This window comes from Pistacia vera, unplaced genomic scaffold, assembly GCF_008641045.1.
Source record: "Pistacia vera cultivar Batoury unplaced genomic scaffold, PisVer_v2 Contig1150, whole genome shotgun sequence".
Lineage (NCBI taxonomy): Eukaryota > Viridiplantae > Streptophyta > Magnoliopsida > Sapindales > Anacardiaceae > Pistacia > Pistacia vera.
Genome location: NW_022195194.1, coordinates 49,184 through 71,785, shown reverse-complemented (window position 1 = coordinate 71,785; position 22,602 = coordinate 49,184). Strand labels below are relative to the sequence as shown.

The 22,602-nt window shown below is 34.7% G+C and overlaps 4 protein-coding genes across 4 annotated transcripts; 2 read left to right on the top strand and 2 right to left on the bottom strand.

Moving 5' to 3' along the window:
* The first annotated feature begins 333 nt into the window (after positions 1-333).
* LOC116146700 (putative cysteine-rich receptor-like protein kinase 20) lies at positions 334-3,457 on the top strand. The gene is made up of 7 exons (XM_031432122.1): positions 334-1,381; positions 1,481-1,615; positions 1,725-1,912; positions 2,285-2,432; positions 2,537-2,773; positions 2,877-3,031; positions 3,134-3,457. The coding sequence occupies exons 1-7, from the start codon at positions 334-336 to the stop codon at positions 3,455-3,457; spliced, it is 2,235 nt and encodes a 744-aa protein (XP_031287982.1).
* Positions 3,458-9,113: 5,656 nt separating this feature from the next.
* On the bottom strand, positions 9,114-11,056 carry LOC116146690 (receptor-like serine/threonine-protein kinase SD1-6). Its single transcript, XM_031432117.1, has 7 exons — positions 10,981-11,056; positions 10,693-10,827; positions 10,389-10,516; positions 10,178-10,288; positions 9,748-9,986; positions 9,518-9,671; positions 9,114-9,425 (listed from the first exon to the last, which is right to left on the bottom strand). The coding sequence occupies exons 1-7, from the start codon at positions 11,054-11,056 to the stop codon at positions 9,114-9,116; spliced, it is 1,155 nt and encodes a 384-aa protein (XP_031287977.1).
* Positions 11,057-11,065: 9 nt separating this feature from the next.
* On the bottom strand, positions 11,066-11,962 carry LOC116146682 (class V chitinase-like). The gene has a single exon (XM_031432106.1). It carries the CDS (start codon positions 11,960-11,962, stop codon positions 11,066-11,068), a length of 897 nt encoding a protein of 298 aa, XP_031287966.1.
* A 6,263-nt stretch (positions 11,963-18,225) lies between these two features.
* Positions 18,226-21,370, top strand: LOC116146673 (receptor-like serine/threonine-protein kinase SD1-6). The gene is made up of 7 exons (XM_031432094.1): positions 18,226-19,255; positions 19,345-19,491; positions 19,790-19,965; positions 20,160-20,316; positions 20,415-20,649; positions 20,735-20,870; positions 21,062-21,370. The coding sequence occupies exons 1-7, from the start codon at positions 18,226-18,228 to the stop codon at positions 21,368-21,370; spliced, it is 2,190 nt and encodes a 729-aa protein (XP_031287954.1).
* The last annotated feature ends 1,232 nt before the right edge of the window (positions 21,371-22,602 follow it).

The window sequence follows — 22,602 nt, the reverse complement described above, 5'->3', positions numbered from 1 at the left end:
ATTGCTGTCTTTGTAATTGTAAATTGTTTCATAGTGTGACAAAGGAATATTTTTGATCCAGTGTCTAAATAATATCCTGGGAAGAGATTTGGCCGGGACTAAAACAGCCCTTAATAGTTTATAGTTAAATCCGCCCATAATCTTTTACATATTTGAGAGTACGTGGATACATAAGCACAAAAAAGAAAAAAAAATCATATATATAGTTCATCAATTCATCTCTGAAATGAACAGGATAACATTACACAAAGTTACACTTGAAGGTGAGAATGATATCCAAGAGTATCATTCTTGCATTTCACATTTTTTTTTTCTTTACAATTGAGTCCTTCAATGGGGGAGACTTGGATCAGAGCTGGATATCACAAGTATGATTCAAAATATGAGTCTGAGTTTCCCGTTTCTGAAATAAAATCCTCCCTCTTTACTCATATTATTTGTTCCTTTGCTGATGTCAATTCAACCTCCTATCAGCTTTCTTTGTCACCTGAAAAATACTTTTCCACCTTCACAGAAACTGTCAAACAAAAGAACCCGTCAGTCACTACACTCCTGTCCATTGGAGGTGGTGGAGTAAGTAATATTAATTCAACATTTTCTTCGTTGGCAAGCAATCCTTCTTCCAGAAAATCTTTCATCGACTCTTCGATAAAATCAGCTAGGCTCTATCAGTTCCAAGGCCTGGACCTGTCTTTGTATCCTGGACAATTAGGCTCTGATATGTTTAATATGGGAGTTCTCTTTAAAGAGTGGCGACAGGCTATCGCTTTAGAGGCAACAATCTGCAGAAAGTCACAACTGATCTTAACAGCATCTGTTGATTATTCGCCATCGACACCTTCAAGAAGTTACCCGGTAGACTCAATAAAAAAAAATTTGGATTGGGTTCATGTTGTAGCTGCTAGGTACACAAATCCTGAATGGAGTAACTTTACGGGGGCTCATGCCGCTCTGTATGATCCAAGTAGTTCTACTAATACTGATAACGGTATAAGGCAATGGATTGAACAAGGATTACCAGCTAATCAATTGGTTTTGTGTTTGCCTTTCTATGGCTTTGCATGGACGCTAAAGAATCCTGAGGACAATAGTTTTGGTGCAGCAGCAACCGGACCAGCTATTTTTGTTAATTCAACACGTGGATATATGCCCTACAAGGCAATCAAGAATTACATTGCGGAATATGGTTCGAATGTACTTATAATGTACAATGATACTTATGTGATGAATTACTGCACAATGGGGACATATTGGATTGGTTTCGATGCCGTTGAGGCTATCAAAAAAAAGGTTTCTTATGCTAAGGATAAAGGTTTACTTGGTTACTATGTGTGGCTAGTCTCCTATGATTTGAATTGGGAGCTTTCTGAAGCTGCTGCAGGTAATCAGCAAATGCTAGCTTCACTTGTTGTAATCTTCTTAATCATTTCTCCACATAACACTATCGCATAAATTATCTGATATTTATTTAATTCTGTAGAGAGTCATAAGCCTGGAATGAACAAGAGGCGTCGGCTAGTTATCGTTTTGACGACAATAGCGGTTGTTATTCTTCTGCTTGGAATATTGTCGATGATCTATTATTGCTGGAAGAAAAAGCTGATCAAATTACAATGTAAGTTTTGACTTTCAGGTCATATAAGTATTCAGTTATATGTGATAAATCAGTGAGGATTAATTTCCGAATTTTGATACGGTTTATTTTAATTTATCTTGGCTGATAGTTATAGGGAGGATTGTGGACATGGCTAAACGATCCAAGGATAAAGAAAACAGAGCGAAAGCTAATGACGATTTTAGTAGCTGTGTTCCTAATCTAAAAGAGTATACTTGGACTGAGATTGAGGCAGCTACCAATTGCTTTTCAACTGAAAATAAGCTTGGACAAGGTGGCTATGGACCTGTTTACAAGGTGACTGATATATAATAAACAATCTATTCATAAATTTGGAAACGATATTGTTCTGACGCTTTGGACTCTTCATTCTTCCATTAGATATATTTTTGGCAGGTTATATATGGTATTTTTATATTAGGCTATATTAAATAATTAATAATCATTACAACGGGTAAGGCTAAAAATATTTTCTGATTAGGTGTCAATTCTTGCTTTATTTAATAAATTTATCTCGTTTCATTGAGGGATACCCAAAAGAAAAATAAATAAATAAATAAATAAGTAAAAGATACTAACTATATGAGTGTACTTGGCTAGGGTGTATTACCTGATGGGCAAGAAATAGCAGTGAAGAAACTTTCGAAAACATCAACACAAGGATTTTAGGAATTCAAGAATGAAGTTATACTTACGGCAAAACTCCAACATGTAAATCTTGTTGGAATTTTGGGTTATTGCACTGACAAAGAAGAGCATATGTTGATCTATGAATATTTGAAAAATAGAAGCTTGGATTATTATCTTTTTGGTATGGGTTTCTATTGGTAAATTTAGCATTCATTTTAAATTTCTTCCTTTTTTATTTCAACCCAAATAATGGTTGCAATTGTTGATTCTTCATAATTAAATTTGATGCAGACCGATGTAGCCAACTTACTTTGAATTGGAAAAAACGGGTGCACATCATTGAAGGGATTACTCAAGGACTCTTATATCTCCAAGAATATTCAAGATTCACTATTATTCACCGAGACCTTAAAGCTAGTAATGTTTTATTAGACGAAAACATGAAGCCTAAAATATCAGATTTTGGTATGGCTAGAGCTTTCGCAAAAAGTAATCTTGAAGCAAACACAGGAAAAATTGTCGGAACATTGTACGTTGATTTCCTCTTTGTGTTGCTACAAACATAGGTTCTTATTAGCCTTGCATTAAAGGTATATAGATTATTATTAATTGTTTGTGATCATCCAGTGCAACGGCTATGTTCCTCCTGAGTACCTTGAAATGGGCATATACTCTACCAAATCAGATGTTTATAGTTTCGGTGTTCTACTTCTAGAAATCATGAGTGGGAAAAAAGTTTCCATTTTATATGCCACTGAAAATGGAAAATTAAACCTTCTAAAGTATGTAAGTTTCTCCATTGACCCTTACTAGAGTATTTTGTATCAAAATTTAGAGTCTAATTTGAATTACAAGGTAACTGAGATTAGATATATAATTTAATTTCAGGCATATGAGTTGTGGAAGGATGGAAAAAGCACGGAGTTTATGGATCCATCACTTGATGATACAGATTCGTCATGTAAATTAAAGAGGTGCTTGCAAATAGCTTTGCTTTGTGTCCAGAAAAATCCAGATGATAGACCATCTATGTTGGAGGTTTTCTCAATGCTAAAAAATGAAACAATAGATATGATGATTCCAAACAAGCCTGCAGTTTTTTGGAAACCGAATGATGGAAACCAACAAAATGATGCTACTGCACAGTCAGAGAATTTTACAAGAAGCAATTCTATTAACAATGTAACACTTACAGAAGTAGGAGCTAGATGAATTAGTGTAGGTTTAAGAAAAAAAATATATTATTGTGATGTGGCATTGATTTATGCCTACATGGAAGTCAGAATTATAACTTGGGTGGTCAAAGTTATATTATTAAAAGCAAAGGGGCGTTTGAGGAATTTTTGAATTGAGGTTTTATGTAACCTAACCTAAATTGGTTTGGTCGATTGTGGGTGTGCTCCATTCTCAATCTTTCTCTCTTGGTTACAGAGAGAGAAAGGTTGTTACAAATGGTTGAGCTAGAACCTTGAAGATCATTGATGGGATCAAACGGTGTTGGTAGGTTTAGTTTGTTTTTTTTATTCCTCTCTCTTTGTGTATAAAAATGTCCATTAACTTCTGGTTTTTGATATGTATGAGAAGTGAGGAACATCTGGGTTTTTCGAGTGTACTATAAGGGGGTTTTTTCTCAAGATTCTTTGTGTAAATAAGAGAGCTGCAATCTTTGTAAGGTTTCCTTTTTCTCATAGTGAAATTTTCTTTACTGCCCTGAAGAGTCGATGTAGGTAATTGAATTGATTACCGACCACTATAATTCCTTGCGTACAGTTTTGTCTTCTGCTCTTTTTCTTTATATTTTTATTTGTGTATTTGCCACTGATTAGAAACTTAGGGTTGCTTGTTTTGCTTTATTCGGATATCTCATGTTCTACTAGTGGTATCAGAGCTAGGTTCAGTCTAGGTTGTGAGATTATTTTTTCGAATTTGTGGTTGTCTTGGGTTAGATCTGAAATTACAGTTGCGATTTCTTGACTTAGGGTTTCTCTAAGTCTTGAGTTGTTTTTGGGGCTTTCACACTCCTAGTAACTATGAGGTTTCGGAACCTAGATATGTCTAAGTTTGAGGTAGAAAAATTCATAGGGGTAATGATTACGGGTTATGGAAGATGAAGATGAAGGTTGTTTTAGTTAAGGATGGGTTGTCTACTACTTTGGAGGGTGAGGATAGCTTACCAGGGTCTCTATTCGAGAAGGTGAAGAAAGATTTGTTAGATAAAGCTCATAGTACTCTAATTCTAGGTCTGGGGGATAAAGTCCTAAGAGAGGTTAAGAAAATGATCACACCAGTAAGGGTTTAGGAGAAACTAAACTCTCTATACTTGTCAAAGTCTTCTCCTAATATACTAGTTTAAAAACAGAATTTTTTTGGTTTTGAAATGGTTGAAAACAAATCATTAGGAGAAAATATGAATGACTTCATGAAGTTAGTACAGGATTTATAAGGTCTTAGTGTTACAGTTGAAGATGAGGATCAAGCTGTGATACTCATTAATTCATTACCCAAAATGTATTCAAATTTCATTGACACCCTTAAGTATGGTAAACACACTCTCAATCTAGATGAAGTAGTACTAGCCATTACTGCTAAGGATGTTGAATTCAAAAAAGAAGGTAAGCTAGATGGAGAAGTGCTTCATATTAGAGGTAGATTTGAGAAGAAGGTGTTTAAGAAAGATTACTCTAGAGATAGATCTAAGTCCAAATCCAAGTTTTTGAGGAAGTGTTTCCATTGTCATAAGGAAGGGCATTTCAAGAAAGATTGTCCAGATGGAAAGAAGAGGTTAGGAGAAAAAGAGGCTAATGGCAGTGTAGATATAGCCTCTGATGGATATGAAAGTTCTGATGTCTTGATAGCTTCTGATAGAGAATCTGACTCTGAGTGGATTTTAGATTTTGGATGTACCTTTCACATGACTCCAAATAGGAGTTTTCTAATGAATTTTAAGAAGTTAGAATCAGACAAGGTTCTAATGGGAAATAATGCAGTATTTAATGTCTTAGGTATTGGAGATGTCAAGTTAAACCTTCATGATGGCAGTTCCTGAGTTCTTATAGAAGTTAGGTTTATACCTAAGTTGAAAGGAACTTAATCTCCTTAGGCAGCTTAGACTCAAATGGGTTTAGCTATAAGGCTCAAGGTGGAGTCCTTAAGGTCACTAAAGGATCTCTAGTAGTAATGAAAGGAGAGAAAAAGAATGGTTTATATGTTCTAGTGGGTCAACTATTACTGGAACAGCATCAGTGTCTTCACAAAAGCCAAATAAGACTTCTATATGGCACAAAAGATTGGGACACATTAGTGAGAGATGCTTGATAGAGCTAAGTAAGCAAAATGTCTTAGGAGGGGATAAAATAGAGAAATTGTCCTTCTGTGATCATTGCGTTTATGGAAAAATGAGTAGAATTAGATTTAATGTTGGAAAACATTGTTCTAAATCTATTCTTGATTATATTCACTCTAATGTGCGAGGGCCTACAAAGTATCCTTCTTTGGGAGGCTATAGATTCTTTATTAGTATAATTGATGACTTTTCTAGGAAAGTCTAGATCTATTTCTTGAAGAATAAATTAGAGGCCTTTAGGAAATTTAAAGAATGGAAGGTTATGATAGAAAATCAAACTAGGAAGAAAATTAGGAAACTTAGAATAGATAATGGGTTAGAATTTATCAATGAAGAGTTTGATAGTTTATGCAGGGAAAGTGGAATTCTGAGGCATAGAACAGTAAGGCACACACCCCAACAAAATGGCCTAGTAGAAAGATGAATAGGACCATTTTAGAGAAAGTCAAAAGCATATTATCTTTTGCTAAACTACCCACTAGATTCTGGGCAGAGGCTGCCCACACTGCTATTTATCTAATAAATAGAATACCTTCATCAACCATTGATTTCAAAACACCCATAGAGAAATGGTCTGGACATCCTGCCAATTATAGTAACCTAAGAGTTTTTGGTTGTACTGTGTTTGTGCATGAAAAATCTGATAAGTTATAACCAGGGTCTATTAGGTGCATTTTTCTAGGTTATCCTAATGGAATAAAGGGTACAAATGTTGGGATATTGTAGGAAAAAAGTGCATTGTCAATAGAGATGTTAAATTTAATGAGGATGAATTGGGTGGTTTGAGTCAGAAAGAGAGTGATTGTACAGGTAGGATAGAGGTGATTAACCTAGATCTAGGTGGAGAAGTTTCAAATCTTAATAATCCTCATTCAGATTATCAACAAGAAAACTCTCATACTCAGGTGGATGAACCTAGCTTAGATGATAATGATGGTGATGAAAATGATTTACAAAATTATCAATTAGCTAGAGATAGAGAAAGAAGGCAAATCAGACTACCTAGTAGATACTCACATGCTGATATGGTTGCCTTTGCCCTTTAAGTCGCTGAAGAGATTGATGAGGAACCTAGAACAATTAAGAAAGCCATGAATAGTAGAGATTCTAGGCAGTGGAAACTGGCCATGCAAGAAAAGTATGATTCCTTAATAAAAAATTAGACCTTGGTTCTTATTAACAAACCTAAAGGTAGTAGGGTAGTTAAATGTAAATGGGTTTTCAAAAGGAATGAGGGTATACCAGGGGTAGAAGCACCTAGGTTTAAAGCTAGGTTACTGGCAAAAGGCTTCACACAGGTTAAAGGAGTTGACTAAAATGAGATTTTCTCACCAGTTGTGAGACATACAACTATTAGAATCCTTTTATCCTAGGTAGCTCAATTTGGTTTGGAACTAAAGCAATTAGATGTCAAAACAACGTTCTTAAATGGTGATTTAGAAGAGAAAATTTTGATGGAGCAGTCTGAGATGTTTGAAAGAGGGTCTAAAAACCAAGTCTGTCTTCTGAAAAAATCCTTGTATGGGTTAAAACAATCACCTAGGCAGTGGTATAGAAAGTTTGACAGTTTTATGGTGAGTGCTGTTTTGTTAGAAGTAGCTTTGATGGTTGTTTCTATTGCAAATGTTTGTATGGTGAATGTTATATCTATCTAGCATTGTATGTGGATGATATGCTTCTAGCTTGTCAAAATCCTTTTGAAATTGTTAGATTTAAAGGAGAGATGAGTAGGCAGTTTGAAATGAAAGATTTGGAGCAAGCTAGAAAGTTCCTAGGTATGAATATTGAAAGGGATAAGAGAACTGGAAGACTTATGTTATCTCAGAAAGAATATGCTGAAAAAATCATAAAGAAGTTTAACATGTGTGACTGTAAACCTGTTAAAACACCTTTAGGTTAGCATTTTAAACTAAGTGCAATCCAGTGTCCAGAAACAGAAGAAGAAAGGAGGGAAATGGCCTGCATTCCTTATGCAAATGCAATAAGGAGCTTGATGTATCTGATGGTCTGTACAAGACCAAATTTGGCCTTTGTAGTCAGTTTTATAAGTAGATTTATGAGTAACCCTAGAAAGAGTCATCGGGAAGTTGTTAAATGGATTCTCATATATGTCAGGGGTACACTATCCATTGGTATTGTTTATAGTAGAGGGCAAAATCAGGTGAATCTCATTGTAGGGTGTGTTAATGCTGATTATGCTGGAAATGTAGATAATAGAAAATCCATGACTGGTTTATGTTTTTCTATATGGGATAATTTGGTTTGCTAGAAGGCTAACTTGTAGGCAATAGTTACTCTGTCAACTACAGAGGCAGAATATGTTGCAATTACAAAGGCATCAAAAGAATCAATTTGGCTCAAGAGAATGCTTGATGAGATAGGACTGAATCAACAGCAAGTTCCAATCAAGAGTGGCAGCCAAAGTGCAATTTTCTTGTGCAAAAATCAAGTCTTTCATGAGAGGTCAAAACACATCGATGTCAGACTCCATGTTATTAGGAATTTAATTGAAGACAAAGTCATCAAGGTGGAGAAGATTCCTGGTAAAGAAAACCCAACAGATATGTTCACTAAGGCTGTTTCTTTGGACAAGTTAAGACTCTTTAAGAGCCTACTGCATATTGAAGAAAGTTAGAGACAGATTTCCAAGGCAATGAGGAATGGCAAAAATCAAATGCCAAGGTGGAGATTTATTGTGGTGTGGTATTGATTTATGCCTACGTGGAAGTCAGAATTATAACTTGGGTTGTCAAAGTTACATTATTAAAAGCAAATGGGCGTTTGAGGAATTTCCCAATTGGGATTTTGTGTAACCTAACCTAAATTGGTTTGGTCAATTGCAGGTGTGCTCCATTCTCGATATTTCTCTCTTGGTTACAGAGAGAGAAAGGTTGTTACAAATGGTTGAGCTAGAACCTTGAAGATCGTTAATGGGATCAAATGGTGTTGGTAGGTTTAGTTTGTTTTTCTGATTCCTTTCTCTTTGTGTATAAAAATGTCCATTAACTTCTGGTTTTTTATATGTATGAGAGGTGAGCAACATCTAGGTTTTTCGGGTGTATTACAGGGGGTTTTTTCTCTCGGGATCCTTTGTGTAAAGAAGAGAGCTGCAATCTCTATAAGGTTTCCTTTTTCTCATAGTGAAATTTTCTTTACTACCCTAAAGAGTGGATGTAGGTAATCGAATTGATTACCGAACCACTATAATTCCTTGTGTATAGTTTTGTCTTCTGCTCTTTTTCTTTATATTTTTACTTGTGTATTAGCTACTGATTAGAAACTTAGGGTTGCTTGTTTTGCTTTATTCGGATATCTCATGTTCTACATATATATAACCTTTTCTTCAATGGTAGCAACTCTTTTACAGAAAATCTTTCATTGACTCAACAAAATTTGCTAGGATTATGCCTTTCAAGGCCTCGACTTTTCTTGGGTTTCTGCGAACACAAGCTCAGATCGATATTATACTAGCAATACAACGTCCTAAGGAGCCCAAATTAATTGGTCTGAAAATTAAGCTGGTGGTCATCTAGCTACCACTTCTAAAAGTGTAACTTCATTAACTAAGCAAATTGCTGGTGGTATAATAAAATTATTTTGATCGTCTTCATCATCATTTTGTTTCAAGAAAGCAAGCGCTTTGGGATTTAGTGTACTAGTGGTTTCATTTTTGAACAACGAAGAAACTTCCAACGTAGATGGTCTATCATTTCGGTTTTCTTGGACACATAACAAAGTTATTTGCAAGCATCTCATTAACTTACACGAAGATTGTGTATCATCCAGTGACGGATCCATAAATTCTGTGCCTTTTCCACTTTTCCAAAGTTGATAAGCCTGGAAAATTATTGATGGTTAAATATCCTATAATTCAAATGCTTGCCAAAGTTTGATCCAAATTACTCAATAAGTCTTTGGGGAACACTTACATGCTCTAGAAGGCTTAAATTTTCATTCACTCCATATAAACTGGCAATCACTCTCTTGCCACTTATAATTTGTAGAAGTAAAACGCCAAAACTGTAAACATATGATTTAGTAGAGTATGTGCCTCTTCTAACATATTTAGGAGAAATATAGCCCCTGAATTGGAATAATTATTACCAACATGAGACTAAATATATGCATCTATGAAAACTAAAGCTTGAACAGTACTCACATTGTTCCAACAATCCTTTCTGTGTTTGCTTCAACATCATCTTTTACAAATATTCTAGCCATGCCAAAATTTGAAATTTTTGGCTTTATATTTTTATCCAATAAAACATTACTAACTTTTAAATCTTGATGAATGATAGTCCATCTTGAATATTCTTGTAGATATAAGAGTCCTTGAATAATCCCTTCAATGATATCCACACGTTTTTTCCAATCCAAGTTGAAAGTGTCTAATGGGATCTGCGCATGAAATTTAATAGTGAAAACTCAGCAAAAGTATGTACTATGTTTGTTTATTTACTGTGATTGAAAGCAATAGAAAATTGTTGACAGTAAAGATAGTAATCCAAACTTTTATTTGGCATTTACTCATAAATCAGCATCTGTGCTTCTCTGTCAATGCAAAAACCCAAAACTCTGACAAGATTTACATGTTGGAGCTTCACAGTTAGAGAAACCTCATTCTTGAATTCCTCAAATCCTTGTGTTGATGTTTTTGCAAGATTCTTGACTGCTATTATCTGTCCATCTAGTCGAGTGGCCTGGCAAAAGTTACAGTAATGGCTTGTAAATTTCAGTAGTACTATAACAGAACATTGATAAACTAACAGAGAAACAATTAGCATAGCAATCGTATGTTACCTTGTAAACAGGGCCATATCCACGCTCCCCGAGCTTATTTTCAATTGAAAAATTATTTGTAGCTCCCTCAATCTCAGCTGAAGTATATTCTTTCAGATTAGGAACATTGTGATGAAAATCTCCAACAGCTGCAGCTTAATTTATGTTGTTTTTTAATTGATTAACTGAGCCCATTGTCCCAGCTGTTAGCAAAAAAGATGGTTTTAATTGAATTGGCAACATCTTCCACTCATTGTTACTAAAATATATGGGACATTAATGCTGGTGGTAATGCAGTGCATGTCTAGCTTCGAACAAGAGTTACCTTTTAATTTGAGCTTTCTTATCCAGTAACAGTATAGCACAATGGCTAGAAGAAGAATAACAGATGCAGTTGTAGTCCAAATTATCACTAACAACTGCAACTTAGTATGTCCATTTATATTGTCTTCCTCATCAGCTGCTCAAAAACAATAGTTAGAAGATAAAAAAAATAAATAAATAACCAAAAGCTTGAGGTGCCATGAAAATAATTGTATTATGCAAAAGAAAGAATCAAACAGGTTACAATACTTCAGTGTTGCTTACCTGCAGCTTGTCATAAGAAACCTGCCACATAAAGTATCATCAAAAGCAATCCACTCTGTCCCGATTGTGAAGCAGTTCACCACATAGGTTTCATTGTACATAATTCCAGCTCAATATTTCTGAATGAGATTCAATATCTCTTCATAGTTCTGAAATCCATATTTATTAAGGGCAGGTCCTGTGGCTGGTGCACCAACACCATTATCCTCAAGGTTCAAAAGTGTCCATGCAAATCCATAACAAGGCAAACACAAATCCAACCTTCTAGATGATAACCCTCCATATTCCTCTATCCCATGATCAGTACTTGCAGAACTATTTGGGTCAAAAAGAGCTGCATGAGGGCCTGTAACATTCATCCGCATAGGCGTGTAGCAGTCAGTAGCCATAACATGAACCCAGTTCAAGTGTCGTTGCAGCGAATCTATGGGGTAAGTTCTTGGATAATTCCCTGGTGAATGTCCAACCATTGCTGTCAAGAGCAGTTGTGACTGTCCAGAGTTTCTAGCCTCTAATTCGATTGCATCTTGCCATTCTCCAGAGAGAGTACCCATGTTAAACACATCAGATCCTGTCCTTGGGTACATCCAGCAAAGGTCTAGGCCTTGAAAGTCATAAAATCGAGCCATTTTAATTGAAGAATCAATGAAAGATTTTCTATAAGAATAGTTGCTTACCATTGAAGAAAAATTTGTATAATTAGCACGTTGGCCCCCGATGGATAGAAGTGCAGTGACCGATGGATTTTTTTGTTTCAAAGCGACTGTGAACTTGGCGAATTGCTCTTCCTCGGAAGGTGTTAAAGAGAGCTGGTAGGAAGTGGAATCGAGATTGGCGAAACCGCAAAGAAGGTGAGTGAAAATAGAAGGATTTATGTGTGAAATGGGAAACTCGCTGCTCGAGTCCCAGTAACCAGCCTTGATCCACGTTTGTGCTTTTGCAGGATGCAATTTCAAAGAGATCAAGAAGATGTGGAAGACGAAAATGATTTTTTTGGTTAATACCATTTATCAAAAGTTCTTGAAGCAAAACTTTGATGAATTTGGAGATGAAAAAGTAACAATGTACATAAATATATGCACGGCATGGCTCTTTGATGCTTATGTTCTCTAAAATTATGCAAAATGTATGGACAGTCATGGACGGACTTATCTAAGATATATCCTGAGAGTGAAACTTAATTATTCCAAGTTTAGTTAAGTAGAGTTGACCTGGTCACTTAGTGATGTAAAGATAAAGCTCTCCATATTTTGTAGTTTTCCTTTTTACAGAAAGCCGGCAGCTTTGAGCTTTCCCATGGCCGTGTTTAGTATACGACTCGAGTATGTCACAGAACAATATTAGACTTTTAAAAATGTTTAAATTGTATTAAATATTACACATTTTTATTGAAAAAATAAAGATAGAAACTAATAATGTAATAGCCCGTATTTTTATGGAATTTTAGTAAATTTTATTTTGTGAATTTTGTTTGGGGGTAAAGTGCAAGGGGGTAAAGTGCGAGAATTCGAAAGCTTTGTGCAACGTAAAGGTAATAGCCGAAACAAGTAAGGACTAAAGTGAAATTTACCGGATATTTTGTTGAACAGTATTCGATCAAAGAGAAGAAAAAACCGAGAAGAAGAAGAAAAGAGAGGAAAGAAAGAAGAGAAGAAAGAAAAGAGAAAAAAGGGGAAGAAGAGAAAGAGAGAAAGAAAGGAAAGAAGGGAAAGAAAGATGAAACCGAGAAGAGAGAGAGAGAAGAGTAGAAAGGGATGGAAGTGGCTGCCGGCGAGAAAACTCCGGTGATGGGAAAGAGTAGAGGAAGATTTAGCAAATGGGTGATGGGTAAGCTTATTATTTCCCCTTTTTGGTGATTATTGGTTTCTTTGATTTGTGCTGTTTATGATTGAGTACAATGATATGAGATTAAACTAAAATAGGAAGATTGATTTCAATAATGTTACGTGGGTAGAACATATATGTTCCTAAACAAAAATTAGTTAAAGATATGATTTTTTATATAAGGGTCTACTGTGCAAAAATCTGACCATCTGAAATTCCGAGAATTTTATACATGCTTTGAGTTTTCGTTTGAAGCTTAAATTCGGATATGTTGTTGTAGACTTCTTGAGGAGAGTTTTAAAATTTATTTTACTCAAAAACTCGAAAGTATTGGATTTTCTATGGCTTTTTGAAGTCTGCCCTGTGAATTCTGGAATTTTCGTTTTCTACAGGACATGTATTTTAGTAAATGATTATACTTCTATTCTTATCCAAATTGAATGATTTGAAATTCTGGTGAATCATGTATGTGTCTTGTTTGATTCTGGAGAGTTTCGTGAGGTTTCGATTAAGGGTTAAATTGATATGAATTTTTCAATTCAGTAACCTCAATGCTGGAAACAGTTGGCAGTTTTGAAAAGACTGAAAGAAAATCATGTTTTAAATAGTTTTTGGTTCTGGAATGGCTTAAGAAAATTATAGGAACAACATATGTGTGTCTTGAATGCCCCATTAAAATTTTAGCTTGATTGAGTGAATGGAGTTTATATGAAAAATCCGAAAGTGATCAATGTTCTGTCATTAAGCAGTTTTTGGTTTAATAGAGAATTAAGTTAATCCGTTGGTGGATGTTGATGTGTTACTATAGGGAGACTTTTGCATGAAGAGACCATTGGACTTCGAATTAAAGAGGATTCCGATCCTTCTTCGGATCAAGAAAAGGTGACATGATTAGTAATTGAATTAACAAATTCATGCATCTTCAATTTATATTTAGTTGGATTAATGTTTGTTTATGCTGTCTGCCTTGTTGGTTTTATAATATATTTGAGTTTTGGAAATAGTATGTCTTACTAGCTTGGAATAAATTGTTAGCATGCATTTTGTATACTTATGGAGTATGAGCTTCGGCAAAGTGATGAACTATGGGAGGTTTGCATGTGTAGACTTTGAATATTTAATTGTCTATGACCCTTTCCTGTTGATGGAAATTGGATATTAATTTGGAATCTGCAGGTCTGATTATTTTGGGCTGTGTGGGTGTAGTGTGCATGGGATGTTTTACTAAAATATGGGACGTTGGAAATGGGTGGTGTGGAGTAGTTGCATGCACTAGGTTGTCTTATAAAAATGAACTTTGTTGGAACTATATTTCATGCATGGCCTGCCTTTGAACTGAATTTTGGTTGGGTAAAACTGCCCTGTTTGATGGAGATGTTGTTGGAGCTATATATATAGGTGAATTAGAAAGAAGTCCAGTATATATAGGTGAATTGGAAAGAAGTCCAGTAAATAGGTGGCTTGGTTGGTTAAATTAATTAGATTTATTAAAGGATTAGTGAGCTTGATGGTGTTGATGGGTTTAATTGGCTAAGTGGGCCGGCCTATTATTAATGAGGCCTAAACTGTATTGAATGGATTTTTGGGTTTTATTGTTGTAGTGGGCTGGTCTATAAATAATATAGCTCAATTATGTGTTAGAGGTATTGGATCTTATAATTAAGTTGGTGGGCTTGATTGCTTTGGTCGGCATAAGGCCTAGATTTCTTTGCTTTGGGCTGGTATTTGATTGTAATTGGTGGAAGGATTCCCAGGGGGCAGATTGTAAATTTGTGAATATTGAAGCACCGGTAGGGGGCTAATTGTAAGGTTTGTAACCTTTGAGACTATATCATGGGGGACAAACGTGAGGTGTAAATTGATATTTTGTAAGTTGGTATACTTCAGAATATTACACTCGTTTTACATGCTGGCGTTATTAAGAACCATATGGTACCCATATTCAAATATTGCATGAAAGCATGCAATATCATTAAAGGTTGGGAAATTCGAAGGTGTGATTGTGGAAGTTTTAATCATATAGTAGCCACCTTTCTAGCACTCGTCTCCCTTCAAACATCAGCTAATACTTATATCTGACCTCATGTGCACAATGAAAACATGTCATCCTGAGGATAGACTATGGATGATACCACCCCGAGGATAGACTGTGGGTGGGATATTATTACTTGATACCCTGAGGATAAACCTTGGGTGGGAATTGACGGACTATACCAGGTGGATGTTAGCCTAGGTAGATTATGATGCCCCGGGGACAGAACTTGGGTGGGATTTGATGAATTATATCAAGCAGATATTGGCCTGGGTGGATTATGATACCTCGAGGATAGACCTTGAGTGGGATTTGATGGATTATACCAAGCGGATATTGGCCTGAGTGGATTATGATACCTCGAGGATAGACCTTGGGTGAGATTTGATGAATTACACAAAGCGAATATTGGTCTGGGTGGATTATGATAATCAATGATAGACCTTGGGTGGGATTTGACGAGATGACACCAAGCGGGTATTGGCTTGAGTGGGATCTGATTAGCCTCATGCACGTATTGAGATGACTTGTACTACAAACAATGTCGATCTATACCATCCTACCAGGACATGACGGCTGCTTGACAAGCTCCAGGCGAGATTACACCCTGAGGATAGATCGTGGGTAGGATATTGATACTTGATGCCCCGATGATAGACTGTGGGTTGAGTATTGTTATCCTGTGATGATTTGGTCATCCCGAGGATAGACTGTGGATGATGCCACCCTAAAGATAAACTGTGGGTGGCTTAGTTGGTTGTCTGTATTAGGGGACCCTGGGTGCTAGTGTGATGGTGGTGGTGGTGGTGGTGGTTGTATTAACCAAATGAAAGGAAATTTTGGATATCCAACGGGTATAAGTTGGGATGAAAATTATGGATCCAACGGGATAGGGACCACCTGGGAGGGGACGTAACAAATACATTTAAAAAAATAAATTAAAAAATAAAAAATAAAAAAGTGAAACTGAAATTTTTTTGAAAAAGTGAATCTAAAAAATTTTAAAAAATTCTGGGGGGAAAAAAAAAAACAAAATCTGTAAAAATAAAAAATAAGATAATCTAAAAATTCATACCAAATAGGAGATAGTCTTTGATAAAAGTATTCACAACAGAAAATACGAGTTTACACTGAAATTTTTCTGTGTCTGCAATGTGTAAATGGAAAATGATATTTGTTGAGTGTAAAAGCTATTGCTATTCAATGAAGAAAACTTATATGGGAACAAGATATTTGTTAAACTATAGTCTGAGAAAATTTCAACTTTTTGAAGTCTTTATTTTAGCTAATGTATTACAGCATTATTTGGCATCGTCCATTTTCAATCATCAATATGTAGCTCCAAATATTATTTCCTCGTACAGCATTCACCTAATATAGTTTAAAGCTTCCCACGCCGCATCCCCCCCCCCCCCCCCAAACAATTCCTTTGTAAGTTGGTAATATTGAAAGTCAACCAAGTCCATGACTTGGGATAATTTTTCAAAAGTGACATAAACAAATATCAAAGATTACATATTCACCACAGATAAACTTGCTTTACGCACCTTTCCATTAATGGCATCCAAAATTATTATCAAGTGTTGCCTTTGGTATTTTCCTCTCTTCAGCAATATTACAACCTGCAAGAGCATAAGCTTGGATCAGTGACGGTTATTAGTATAAAGTTAGCAGTTTCGCCATTTCCTACCATCACGGTACACTGACCATGCAGCCAAGGCGTGTACTACCGGACGGCGGCTGTTTCTCAGATTCTGTCAGTTGGGAAACAAAAGAAAACCAATAGCCATCTAAAATTGGTTTATTTCAATTTAGTCTATTTCATGATTTATTTTAATTTGATATTCTATTTTATTAATTTTTATTTAATTAAATCTGACATGTCTCCAATTATGAGTGGTTAGAGGTACCAACTTAGATTTCTGAGTTAGTGCTTCTGTTGTAGTGTAGATTTTCTCTTGGTAATATTGTTGACGTGGTACCATAAGCTAGTGCATGTATGTCAGGTAGTTATTTTATATGTGTCACAAAGTCACTAGTTGATGGTATGGATGATATAAGGTCACCGTGGTATTCTAAATTCTTTCTCAAGGTTAATGGTGAAATAGTATCTCTCTACAAAAAGGCATGAGGAGCTCCCATGTCAATCACTTCCATTCCTCTGGTTAGACCATATGTACCACTCATGGCTACAGTTCGAACTCGATTATTTCTTAATAATTGCTGTGAGAAAGAAAATTCTAAGGTGACATAAAAAAATTCACCAGATCATAGTATTAAAACATGATCAATTCAAAGTTGCTTCTGTTCCCTAATTCTTACTCGGGTGAACATGGAATTAAAATGGTGTATTCCAGGGCATATTACCAAATGGAGAGGATAAAAGAGCAGTAAACTTTCAGCAACACATGGATATAAAGAATTCAGAATAACGTTGGTTCTTGGAAGCTTCATGTCAAGCCTGTCCAAGTTTTGGGGTTACCCAACCGCTTCCTTCTCTCCATGAATTAATATTTAAAACTGATTATCATTCACCAAGAGTTGAAACCTAGCAATAGTTTATAATTAGAGAGTTGAAACCTGGCAATAGTTTATAATTGGAGAGTTGAAAGTTGCAACCAAGCAATAGTTTATAATAAGGTAGACAATTATTATAATATGACAATGTTTACTTGATCGATTCTTATGTCGATGTAATCAAAATAAATTTCACATCATAAAATATTTATTTTATAAATCACCAATACATAGTCGTTATGTGGGGTCAAAAAGAAAAAAGGGAAATATGCATATATATTTCCATCAATCATTCTAAGATAGGAGTAAATCTCCGGTACAATGGATCCGTATAATTTTGACTAATTTTCCCGTACTTTTATATATTTCAACATTTATTCTAAAATTTTTGTATACGTCATTGACTGGTGAGTTATTAAATTTTTGGACAGCTAGGTGCAGACACCGTCATTTGAACATATTATTAAATTAGATAAGTTATTAAATTAATAGATTTTTGCTTCGACATCGGATCAATTTAGATCATCAGATACCAATTCGTCAGCAAAAATAAAGTCAAAAATAGCTCGTCCTATTTAATCATGCCCCTCGTTTTTATTTTTTTATAAGAGAAAGTAGAAGATTAAGGATGTAGTTTAGAATTCTTTCTCCACCAACTCAATAACTTGTAGAGAAATTAAACTCTTTTATTCGTTTTTTGATAATTCGTTTTCTGTTTCAATATGCTGATAAATACATTTATCATCTTCAATCTTCAGCCCATTGATATATGAATATAAATTCAAGAGATAAATACAGATAGAGTGCTGGCATTTTAAGCCTCTAGCTTTCCCAATGGTGTCCAATATTATCATTGTTTTGTTCCATATTTTCATCTCCTTTCAAATATGCACTTCAATGGCGCAAACTAATAACGTCAGGGTTGGTTATTACTCGTATTCAAGACATGACTTTCCTGTTGCGAACATAAATTTTTCCCTCTTCACTCACATTATTTGTGCTTTTGCTCGTATAAATTCCACCTCCTACCAACTCTCTTTATCGCCCGATGAAGAAAAACTCTTCTCCAACTTGACAGAAACTGTGAAACAAAAGCACCCTTCTGTCACTTCACTCTTATCCCTTGGAGGTTCAAAAGTAAATGTTTCAATCTTTTCTTCCATGGCAAGTAATCCTTCTCATAGAAAATCTTTCATCGACTCCTCCATAGAAATAGCTAGGCTTTACGTTTTTCAAGGTCTTGACCTAGCGTGGATATTTCCGATCAATAGCTCTGATATGTCCAACATGGGTGTTCTCCTTCAAGAGTGGAAATCCGCCGTCGCTTTAGAGGCAAGAAACTCTAGCCAGTCAGAACTAATCTTGACAGCAATGGTTGAATATTCACCATTCATGTCTTCAAGAAGTTACCCTATAGAGGCAATACAAAAATACTTAAACTGGGTCAATCTTGGAGCTGCTGGCTACCACAACCCTCAAAAGGAGAATGTTACAGGCGCTAACGCAGCTCTTTACGACCCGAATAGTGATGTTTATACAGATCAGGGTTTAAGGGAGTGGATGGATGGAGGATTATCTGCAAATAAGTTGGTTTTGCGTTTGCCTTTATACGGCTATGCATGGAAGCTTGTGAACCCTGAAGACAATGGCATCGGTGCACCGGCAACAGGACCGGGAATTACAAAAAATGGATATCTGAGCTATAAGGATATCAAGAATCACATTAAAGGATCTGGTCATAAAATTGATGTCAAATACAACTCAATTTATGTGGTGAATTACTACACAATTGAATCATTTTGGATTGGCTTTGATGATGTTGAGGCTATCAGAGGTAAGGTTTCTTATGCCAAGGAGAAGAAGCTACTGGGTTACTACGTGTGGCGATTGGGATTTGATGATAATTGGGTGCTTTCTCAAGCAGCAGGTAATAATCTTGATTGTTTCACTCGATAGTACTAATTTTAATTAAGATCTTTATGCCATTTATAGTTAATATGATGATTATTTTTTCAGCTGAGGCGGATATTAACAACTCTTTCGATCAAGAGGATAGTAAGAGACCTTTGTTAGCCATTATTTTGTCTTCAACAGCAGCTGTTATTCTTCTACTAGGATTGTTTGTGATATATTATTGGCGGAGGAGAAAGCTCGAATCAAGAGGTAAATTTTTCTAGCTATATTATGGGGTTCTTCAATCAACTAAGGTGGATATAAATGTTTATGATCTAAAAAGTAAATTTCCGACACTGAATTATCTTAATATTTTTAGTATCTGGAAATTAGTTACCAATTTTGAAGTAAAAAACTAAAGAAAATAGAAAGAAAAAAAAATGATTTGTTTTTTATCTTATGATATTACATGATGTTTAAAATTTGTTTTTAAAAACTATTTTTAAAAACATTTAACATCATATATTACCAAATGTGTTTTCTTAGATCTTTTTCTGTTCGTTAATAGAGATGCCAGACTGGGTGAAACGATCCAAGTATACAGTTAATAAAGCAGCCGTAGATTTTAGCAGCAGTGTTCCTAATCTGGTGGAGTACACAATGAATGATATTGAGGCAGCTACAAATAGATTTTCAATTGAAAATAAGCTTGGGCAGGGTGGATATGGTCCTGTTTACAAGGTAGTATATATATATATATTCAATTTTCATGCTGTAGAATTTGGCTCCGACTATTTTGGCTTGAGGAAGAAAAATAATTAACTGCAAATTAGTTTTTCTACCAACCATATATGGGTGTATTTTGCTAGGGAGTACTATCGGATGGACAGGAAATTGCAGTGAAGAAACTTTCAAAAACATCCAAACAAGGATATGAGGAATTCAGGAATGAAGTTATGCTTACTGCAAAGCTCCAACATATAAATCTTGTTAGAGTTTTGGGTTATTGCATTGACAGAGAAGAACACATGCTAGTCTATGAATACATGAAAAACAAAAGCTTAGACTATTTCCTATTTGGTATGAATTTTCTCGGTGTGGTTTTTTTGGATTTAATATTTCCTCCTTTATGAGTGGTACTCCAGATGGTAAATATAGCATTGATTATTACTTCATAAATAAATTTGATGCAGACCCCAATAGACATTATGCTTTCGATTGGAAAAAGCGTGTGCAAATTATTGAAGGGGTTACTCAAGGGCTTCTATATCTCCAAGAATTCTCAAGATTCACCATTATTCATCGAGATTTGAAAGCTAGTAATGTTTTGTTGGACAGAAATATGAAACCTAAAATATCAGATTTTGGTATGGCTAGAATTTTTGTAAAAGAAGATGTTGAAGCAAACACAGAAATGATTGTCGGAACAAGGTAAGTATATTTTAATATTTTCTTTCAATACTATTACATACTCAATTTAATATGGTTTAGTAACTGTTTATAATTCCTAACACTGGGGCTATGTTCCTCCTGAGTTCTTGAGAAGGGGTATATACTCTACAAAGTCTGATGTTTATAGTTTTGGTGTCTTACTTCTTGAAATCATGAGTGCAAAAAGAGTTAATGGGCGCTTAAATTTCCTAGATTATGTAAGTTTCTCTTGGAACCCTTAGTATTTGGTATATGTAGTCATCTCTAATATGAACGTGTTGAAGTTTTTAAATTATGGATTAAAGGCCAATTGCTAGTCGTTGGCCTCTTAATAAGAAATAGTCCAAAGTTAGTGACTAATCACTAACAAGATAAGGTATCAAAAGTACTTATATTTTATCATCTTTAGGCATATGAGTTGTGGAAAGATGGCAAAGGGATGGAGTTTATGGATCCATCGCTAGATGATGCAACTTCCTCTTATAAACTCAAAAGATGCTTACAAATAGTTTTACTATATATCCAAGAAAACCCAAATGATAGATCGTCCATGCTTGAGATTTTCAAGATGCTAAAAAATGAGTCAAAAGATATCGGTATTCCAAATTGGAAACAAAAAGATGGAAATGAACAAAATGAAGATAAACAGAAGGCAGAAATTTGTGGAGAGAGCAGCTCATTTAATGATGTGACAATGTCAGATATTGTAGCTAGATGAGTTACTATAGACTTTATGAGATGCATTTATCTATATGTTACCTTTTTCGGATTTATCTTTAATTTTCTTATATTTTATAAAATATCATTAATATTTTAGGATTTGGTTTTATATTATACTTTTTCTTAGTATTACTTTCATCATAGTTTAAAGTTTATCCTTACACTTATTATTATGCAATTGCAGAATCGGGAAAAAAAGTTTGAAGGGGCTAAACATGTTTAACGAATGAGGGAAATCAAAGTATAGAAGTTTATTTAGAAAAAAAAAAAAAAAAATTGCATTTAATGGGAATAAATGATTGAGTTTAGGAAATAAAGCCAAAGTTAGAAATAATTAGAAAAATATGAAATAAACATTTTTACATTCAAAAACTGTTGTAAACCCAGCCCCGGCTAAAAGCTTAAAGGGGCAGTCTGACACTTTTATTATATCCAAATAGTAACTCACGTTAAGTTGCCACTTTACATAACCTTAAAAGCTTAAGTTAGTCAACTAGGAATATTAATTAATACTTAAGTCTAATGTTAGAAAATTCACAATCGTAGACTAACATTAATTATGATTTGGTTTGATAAAACTAGATAAATATATAGTCCAATGAGATATCATAATTGGCTTGTATGATCATTCCAGAATTTATCTAATATACTTTATTTTATATAATTTAGGTTGATGACAAGTGTGAGCTTGAGTCTTTAATAAGCTTTAAAGTTGATTGGACCTTCAATGGGAGGGCCCAATAATTGATATATATTGGCTAGACCATCTTTCCAAAATGCAATTATATAATGAACCTCATTTTGAAGTCAATATTCTAAAGCAAATTCAAGAAATTTAGAAACTATAATAGAATCAGGTTTTCCTAATATTTAATCTTTAAATTTAGTATTATATAATCAATATGTAGATCTTGGGATTAATTGTTAGAATTGAGTGAAATTCATGTTAGAATTCCTACAAATTAAACCTAAAAATAACTTATATTAGAGGTTGGTACAATACTTAAAAATGAAAAAAAAAATCGTATGATTCAAAAATAACGAAAATGAACGAAATGAAGCTAGCCATAAAGAAGCTGGAAATTTGTCCAAGGAGCACTTCAATTATTTACGTAACAATTTCAGGAATTGTAGCTAGATGAAATTGAAGAGGTTTTTGGCACAATAATGTGCTCCTCGGAGAGTGGCTTTGAAATAAAGTAATAAAACTATGGACAGCTAGGTATGAAT

Bases quoted from the DNA above. Each gene is read 5' to 3' on its own strand.
- LOC116146700 (XM_031432122.1), top strand. From the start codon at position 334: ATGGGGGAGACTTGGATCAGAGCTGGATATCACAAGTATGATTCAAAA. The intron at 1,913-2,284 runs GTGACTGATATA...CAAGGATTTTAG, and splicing joins GCTATGGACCTGTTTACAAG to GAATTCAAGAATGAAGTTAT. The intron at 3,032-3,133 runs GTAAGTTTCTCC...ATTTAATTTCAG, and splicing joins AATTAAACCTTCTAAAGTAT to GCATATGAGTTGTGGAAGGA.
- LOC116146682 (XM_031432106.1), bottom strand. From the start codon at position 11,962: ATGGTATTAACCAAAAAAATCATTTTCGTCTTCCACATCTTCTTGATC.
- LOC116146673 (XM_031432094.1), top strand. From the start codon at position 18,226: ATGGCGCAAACTAATAACGTCAGGGTTGGTTATTACTCGTATTCAAGA. The intron at 19,966-20,159 runs GTATATATATAT...CAAGGATATGAG, and splicing joins ATGGTCCTGTTTACAAGGTA to GAATTCAGGAATGAAGTTAT. The intron at 20,317-20,414 runs GTGTGGTTTTTT...AATTTGATGCAG, and splicing joins ATTTGGTATGAATTTTCTCG to ACCCCAATAGACATTATGCT.
- LOC116146690 (XM_031432117.1), bottom strand. From the start codon at position 11,056: ATGTACAATGAAACCTATGTGGTGAACTGCTTCACAATCGGGACAGAG. The intron at 10,828-10,980 runs GCAGGTTTCTTA...GTTTTTGAGCAG, and splicing joins TTTTGATGATACTTTATGTG to CTGATGAGGAAGACAATATA. The intron at 10,517-10,692 runs GTAACTCTTGTT...ATTAAGCTGCAG, and splicing joins AAGAAAGCTCAAATTAAAAG to CTGTTGGAGATTTTCATCAC.